General features: G+C 36.0%; 1 protein-coding gene across 7 annotated transcripts in view; it reads right to left on the bottom strand.

Moving 5' to 3' along the window:
• Window positions 1-4,152: 4,152 nt before the first annotated feature.
• The window catches only part of B4GALT6 (beta-1,4-galactosyltransferase 6), a 66,275-nt gene continuing 62,363 nt past the window's right edge, over window positions 4,153-8,064 (bottom strand). For 6 of the 7 annotated variants that reach the window (XM_057700381.1, XM_057700382.1, XM_057700386.1 and 3 more), the window contains one exon: window positions 4,153-7,589. In XM_057700381.1, the coding sequence (XP_057556364.1) occupies window positions 7,442-7,589 (148 nt within the window). In that variant the 3' untranslated portion in view covers window positions 4,153-7,441. The remainder of the gene's footprint in view (window positions 7,590-8,064) is intronic. The other variant, XR_009048143.1, reaches the window with a different exon arrangement.

Below are 8,064 nucleotides of genomic sequence, written 5' to 3'. Positions count from 1 at the left end.
CTCGGCAGCAAGAAAAGCCAACGCACTGAGAAGCCCGTGCAGTGCAACAAAGAGCAGCCCCCGCTTGCCACAACTAGAGAAAGCCCGCATGCAGCAACAAAGACCCAACACAGCCAAAGCTAATTAAAAAAAAAAAAGACTCCAGGGAAACTAACAGCCACCACGATGTTTCCTGATTCTAACAGTGGTGGTGGAAGAAGAAAGGAGAAGGAAGAGCAGGTGAAGGAAGGGAAGAAGGGAAGGGAGGACTGTGTAAAAGAACCTGAATCCTTGGAAATTAACTAAATACACTTTAAAAACTACCCCAGATGGAAATGATGTCCCAGAGGTAAATTAACACCTTCTCCTTGATAAATCAAGTGCGTGTTTTCAGCATCTGCTCTCAAACTCTTTCATCACCGTATTTGTGCCTTGTGACAACATTTACTTTTCAGGAAGGGTGACTGTCACTTTCAACGTTTGATTTTTTAACAAAAATTATCTTGGCAGTGAACTCTTTTATTCTGGGTTTTGTTTTGTTTTTTGTTTTGTGTTATAAACTAACCCATATTAATTTTTTTAAAGCTTAGTAAATATTTTTAAATTTACAAATATATTGGGTAAGAAGATGAGTCTGTCTCTCTATTCAGGTATATTTGTAGGTAGACCAAAACACATTTTGACAATGGCCTTTGGTAGTCATAACTAAGGCACTGAACCTACTTAACATAGTTCAATAGGAGGGTATAACGTGTATGATGTATTAATGAAACAGTAACTTAGAAATGCCGTGGCGGGTTCTGCCCTGTTAGATGGGAAACGGCGCTCCTCTGACAGAATCTTTCATTTTTTGAGCCCTGAGCTAGATGCTGGGAGTACAGAAATGAGTGACACAGACTGCTGTTGTCAGAGATAAATCTTTGGGAGAAAAAGAAAACATCTGTCAACAAATAAATATAATAGTGTAAGACATACTTAAATAGAGTTTGTGTTCTGCAGGGCAGGAATGCAAGGGAGTGAGTGGTAAGTTTTACTTGGGTTGGCTAGAGAAGGCTCCCATGGATCTATGGTAGATCCTGCAGTGGAGGGTGGGAAAGATGGCGGCAAAGTCAAAGGGCCACGATGAAGGCCACCGGCAGTCGTCCACAGGCAGCTAGAGAGTGAAGAGGCTGCAAGAGGAGCGAGGTGAGTGCTGGTCCTGGAGCAGCAGGCAGAAGTCAGATCAGTAAGGACCTGGGACGAGAAGCAGAAATACTTGGACCTCAACCTGTAGGCAACGGGAACCACTAAAAGATTTTAAGGCAGTATTTCAAAAGACAGTCTCTGTGGTAATATGGAAGATGAATTCAAAGATGATGACACATCTTTGAAGTAAGACAAGACTAGAGGGGGTCAGGGAGGTTATTGTGGAAACAAAGGACCACATGGATTGGAGGGAGACTTAAGAGGTGGAGTTAAGAACAGAAGAGAAAGTTGGAGGGTGACCCACAGATTGGTCCTTGAGTTACTAAGCGGAAAAGACAGGAGGAAAACTAGGTTTTGAAGGGGGATAAGATAAATTCATCTAAGGCCTGCTGAGGTTTAAGCTCCTGTGAACAAGCAGGTAGAGATAACCAATAAGTTGATTCTGTGGGTAAGGAGCGAAGAACTCTGAGCTTGAGATACAGCTTAGGCGTCTCCTCCATGTACCTGGGGGGATGAGGGGGATCACCTGCGTACATGGCTATCTAAATTATTTTAAACTGAACAAAATTAAAAATCCAGTTCCAAAATTAAAAATCACATCAGCCACATTTCAAGTGCTGAATCGCCACATGAGGCTACATTAGACAGCACATCAGAGACCATTTCCATCATCACAGAACATTCTACTGGACAGAGCTAGAAAGCGTCCTAGAAAGTGAGTTACCAGTCCGAGAGAAGAAAGGGGAGGAAGAATGGAAGGCAGAGGAAGGGTCTTCTGAGAAATTGAGAAGAGAATAAGTGAAAAGGCCAAACCCAAAACGTAGGAAAGACACAGCAGGAGTTCAGGCCCAGGTAGACACTGAACTTCTTCAGTTTAACAGAGAGAACTACTGAATCCCTTCCATGAGCTCAGTATTGTAACAGGTGCTTTCCACGTCATCTACCTACAATTGCCAACAGAGCCTGATTCCCATTTGCCATACATTTCTTCTCATGACTGTTACTGCCAAATTATAACTGTGCACTCTGTCAGTTTACCAACTGTTTACATAGGGTAATCACTGACTTCATTTCCTCATAGAATTAAAGTGTGGTATCACTCTTAAAATACAATCCAAGACAATTCGCATGAAAGAAAAACTTGTCACTCTAAAGCTGAAAACTGGCTTAATATAAGCCAAGTTTACACTCACAGAGTCCAGCACTGTGCTAAGTGTTCTATTAGAATGTTTCTCTAATCATTTCTAATCCTCTGGATGATCCTCGGTTAGTTCCTGTTAACCCCATTGAGAGACCAAGAAATTGAGGACCACAGAGGTTTAAATGTTGCTAAAATTTCACAGCTAATAATACGGGACCTGTAAATTCAAACTCAGATCACTCCAAGCCCAGAGTCTTTGCTTACTACCACCTACACAGTTCTACTAAGAATTAATCGCAACTCCTCGAGGTCCGCTGCAGAAGCACACTGATCTCAACTATCCTTCTGAAGTGTAGCGTTTCCTTTGAGAAATGTTCTGCTCCTGGAGAAAAGCTGCTCCTAAAACATGCTCTGTTGGCTCTCTAATATTGCATGAGTGAAATATAAAACCGAGTTTGCAGAGGGCACAACAGAGCACCACATTTGCTAGGAGGTGGGTTGTCAGGTGTTTCCAGTCTCACTTTTACACACAGAGGACCATAAACTCCTTGAGGGTAGGTAATCTCAGAGATCCTCTGGAGCACAGACTTCAACTGATGGAGCTGGAAGGATTAAATTAGCAATGGAATTCAGGCCCACCAAAATATGTTGTGGGAATGTGCTGAGAAAAATACAAGTTTTATTTTTCAACCCATGTATTTTTCCTTTCACTGTAGTATAACTTTGAGTGATACAGCACTATCTTTTCTGAAGTCACTTAAATCGAGAGCAATAGAATATATGCACCTTAAGAACCGCCTTTTCTAAATAAAACAATTTTGGTCCAGGATATCTCCACAGCCTTAAATGTAAGGTACAAGAAAACATTTTTTTCTTTTCTTTTGCATGTATAGGAGATGACGGGTGTTCAACTAAACTCACGGTGGTAATCATGTCATTATGCTGTATACCTTAAACTCAGTGCTGTACGTCAATTATATTTCCATAAAACTGGAAGAAAAAAATAAAGGCAACAAAAAGAGTATTAAGCCATTAACTTAAGTTGGCATGACTCATCAGAGGACACACGAACACCGTAACTTAAGTTGGCATGACTCATCAGAGGACACATGAATACCATACGTAGGAAGCTGGGGCAGATGAAGTGAACTCCATTTTATGGCTCTGTGCGATGTGAATGACGAGGTGACTATGATTTAATGATTGGCTTTATTTGTGATATATAGTGACAATATCCTGGTAGCTCATACCGTGCATAAAAAACAATAATACTGAGAGCTCACTACACAAATAATCCAAGCTGATAAAGGTCATGATCTCACAATCTAGTCCCAAATGCAAATCTAGTCCCGAGGTATTTGTGAGATTTGACTGTTTGCCTTAAAGATCTTCAGACTCCTGATACCTGAAGACTCCTGAAACAAGAAGGGAATCGCCCACAACACACCAGCTTAGTTTACGCACGTTGTGCAGAGAGAAAAAAGTTATGCTGAAAGTGATTTCTTAAATATTCATTTTGGTACAGCGGATTACTAACTGTATTGATGAAAAATATTTAAATATCACTGTGTCTCTTTTGAGGCCCAAGCTATGAGGTGATCTCTAAATGTACTTAAGTAGACACTGTTGCAAAGGCATCTGTGATCACCTTATGCTTATGGTGTAATCCTAGTGCAACCCAAGGTATTCACCAACAATTCACCTGAAATTCACAAACACAAGCACAAGACCCCAAGTAACCCAAAAAAAGTTCCTGAGAGAAAATAATTACATCCTCACACAAGGTCTTTAGAACATTATATTTCATAAAAGACAATGATAAAAAAGTACAAACATTTCCATGAGAAGCAAAAAAAAAAAAATGAGAGTACAAGAAATTACTAGCATTTATTTCAGTGCATTTATATAGAAGCCTTTCAGATCTTAATAAATAAAATACTCTTAAGTACACTTCCTTTTTCTGGTAAACACTATGACCATTTTAGTCCTCTCACCGGCATATCTGCAAATACAAGATAAGGACTCTAGAGTACCAGTATTTGTCTGAAAAGTATACAATGAAATATAACAGAGATAGGCAAAGGCCACATAAAATGACACAAAATCTGCTTTCACTTGTACAGAGGCTCCAAAAGAAGGAGAATATTGTATTGGATATTCTTCCATTTTGTTTTAAAATGGATATCAATATCTTTGCTGGGAAAGGAGAATAATCAAGTTTTAATACACAATTTTGAATTAATGTAATATTGCAAATAAGGTTTACTTACTGAATACCTTTTCACAAAATACAAACAGAAATTTATATTTAGACTTAAAATATATTCATTAAACCCCAGTTTTGGCAAAGACTTAACTGTGAATGAGACATAATGTTACAGCAAATGTGTACTTTTTCCTTTTCTTTTCTATAAACAGGCCCATTAATCATTACTACTTTCTCTAGTTGAAAGGCACTATGTAACTTTCCCAGTAGTGCCACAGGGAGCTCATAACTATGTCCACATTATGTTTCTTGACTTTGAGACTAAGAAATACAACACATAAGTTATCAGAGGATGTTTTCATAATTTTAGAAAGGTTTCAACTTGCTTGACTTGATTTATTTAGAAATGAAATAATATATTTTCTGTACACATACCTAGCATTGCACCTGATAGACTAGGTAATCAATACACGTTCACTAATCAATCGACCAAACTATAAAGATAGTCTGCATTTGCAATGTATTTGTTAATTTTTATGGAATAGGGTTATTTTCATACAATGAAGATAACTGGGCAAAGCTCTGTCACTTATATGCAAACATATAAAAGTTACTATTTATAGGCAAAAATCAATTTGAGGTCTGCACTTAAAAAGCAAAACAAAAACAAAAAACAAAAGAGAAAAAAGAGAACTAATGAGATGGCTTTCACAGGATGACACACCGTATTCAAAACTGAAAAAAGCAAGTATATTCACGGCCTACTCCTAAAACAAAAATTATTTCTAGACTTAATCCAAGAAAATAAAACAAACACTAGTAGAATGGCGTTTTCTTGAAACTATAAAAATGTGTATCAAAATGAGAAGATTCCAAAATGTGGGCAGCTCCATATTAAAGAGAAAAATATGTTTTCCTAATAAGACTCAGAAATAGCCCTAATTTCCCCCACAACTAAAATATTTAAGTATTGTTGGGTTAATTATGCTCCTATGCCCCTACTATCTTGTTAGTGATCAACAAATGCTAACTTTCCCAATCTACTTTCTTTCATCAAATTAAAAAACTACGTTGGCCACAAGACACAAAATGAACAGATACATAATTTAAGAACAAATATCTTACTTTTTGGAAAGGCTGATTTTTCATTATTCTGAGTACCAGCAAAAAAAATGAAAAACAAATATTTTGGAAATATTTCTAAGAAATAAACGTGGAACAATTCTGTTTGGCATCATAATAGAGAGCTATCAGTTTTCTCAAAGTATAAGAATTTCAGTCATCTTATGATTTGGTTTGTGGTCATTTGTTACCAACATTTGCCAAAGAAAATGACAACTTCAGAATTAAACTTACCACCTGAGAGAGTTCTGTGTTAGGTGAATAATCCACTTCTATTGTTCCTCACTGTTGTTGAAGATTCACTTTATAGATATGTAACTTTTTGTTTTAAATTTGTGAAAATATCTTAAGATGTTTTAAAGAATCTTTGGTTAACCATAACTGATAGTTTTCAAAGTAAGGATATGATTTGGTTTTGCTATGAAAATGCCATCCAAATTCAAGATTAAGTAATATACTTGATGTCAGGTAGAGAGACCTGTTTTTAGAGAAGTGTCTTAATAACACCAATGCATTTAAAGAACTCATAACATATTTTAATATAATTCTATTAATTTATGCTTTTAGTGAGGAAATTTTAATCAACACCAGAGATGTAATATCTTGAAAGTGAAAAAAAATACATGTACCTTGAATGAAACTGGCCGACATTAAAAAGGATCCATTCCAAACCTGAAATTCTATGGAGTTTGATAATTAAACTTAGAATTTGCTTTTATCTACTAAGCATTTATCTTCATAAAAATAGAACATTTAATTTCTTATCTAATAGTATAATTCATCTGTATGTTTTAAGTACTACTGGGTTTTCCATAACTCAATCTTTTAAAAAAATTGTTTTGCTTTTTTTAAATGAAGTTTTTTTTGGCTCTTCTGAACTGGAAATAATAAAAGTGCTATTCACTATGAATTAAAAAAATACAGTGTACAACCACACGCAACCTTGAGAACATTTTTTGAGGCACAAAATCCCTGACACTTACACCAGAGGTACATGAGAGACATTTAACATAAAGAGGTCCTTTATATCATGTCACATCACAACTTTTAAGATTTTCTTGGTAATAATACTCATGCAATATGCATAAACAATATGGTTGTGATTCAGCAAAATCTGATGAGATTGCAAGCAAGGAAAAAAAAATAGATAATCCTGGTAGGAAGAAAAGCTAAGTCCTTTCTCCTTACCCTTTAAAACCCTAAGGAAGCTGTGACTTCTTCCACACAAAAAGCTGAAAGTCTAAAGCTCAAAACTAGTTTAACAGTGTACTGTATTAGTTGGCTGTCAACTACTGACAGTCTTCATTCACACAAGGTTAACCTTTGTTTAGTGACATAAATTTACATTGTTTTATTCCATGCAAATAAAAAATGTTTATAAAAGTCCCATAAAGGCATAACCCATTACATGCAAAACTGCAACACATCTTATTCTTCAACAATTTGAACACATTAATTTACATCACATATGTACAAAATATGTTTAAATGGAAATAAAGCATTCTCTTGAATTAAATTATAGATTTTAATATAAAAATTTTCTCTTTGTAGGGAGCTCTCTTGACCGCCAGACTTAAGCAACAGCATGTCATCTCTGCAGTGCTCACCATGGGGTGTGTCTCAGGGTAGAGGATGGGTGGGTTGCAAGACTGACTGCATACAATCCCACAAGTAAACACTGAGAATGCAGACTCTTCTTCTTACCACCCAGGGCACTGTGACACATCCATTCATAGACCTCCATTAAGGGTGCACTCCAAGTTTCCAATCCAGCACTGTGGTCTATCTTGCCATGAGAGCTACTTCTTTTAATAGTCTTCGATTGGAGCTAACTCTGGCATGAGGTTTACAGATATATTTGTATACAACCTATCAACCAGTATTTTTGGCGTATATACTAAATTGTTCAACCCATCGATGTACTGGCGCTCTTTTGAGTATCTTAGTAACTTATACCTACAGCATTAGAGAAAAAAATTAAAAGTAACAGAAACATGTTGAAAAGAAAAATTGATGAGGAATCTGCTCAAGGTCATTCTTATCATTAAAGCGCTTTTAAAGTTCTTTACAATTTTTTGGTTCTTATACATCATTAAAAATCTGTCTAGACCATTATTTTAAATTAGCATCTTTACTAGTCCTAAAAAACTACCTGAAAAAAATTGTTTTGCACTCTTACAACTTAGTTATCTTTAAGAAATAAAATGCATATGCTTTATGTTAAGGAAACATTTTTATATACATACTTAACTTGGCTCTTTAATATAACATGAATATATATATATGTGTGTGTATATATGCAGGTATACATATATGTATACCTCTCCAAAACAAGCACAAAATGCTCTACTTTTATAAAGAAAAACGATATTGACAGAAAATTCCCTTCAGAAGTTTTACGTGGGGAGTGTAATGCATTTTTTAAAAATCT

Source organism: Hippopotamus amphibius, chromosome 11 (assembly GCF_030028045.1).
Source record: "Hippopotamus amphibius kiboko isolate mHipAmp2 chromosome 11, mHipAmp2.hap2, whole genome shotgun sequence".
Classification (NCBI taxonomy): Eukaryota; Metazoa; Chordata; class Mammalia; order Artiodactyla; family Hippopotamidae; genus Hippopotamus; species Hippopotamus amphibius.
Note: the sequence above shows the minus strand (reverse complement) of the source record. Positions and strands in the feature narration are given on the sequence as shown.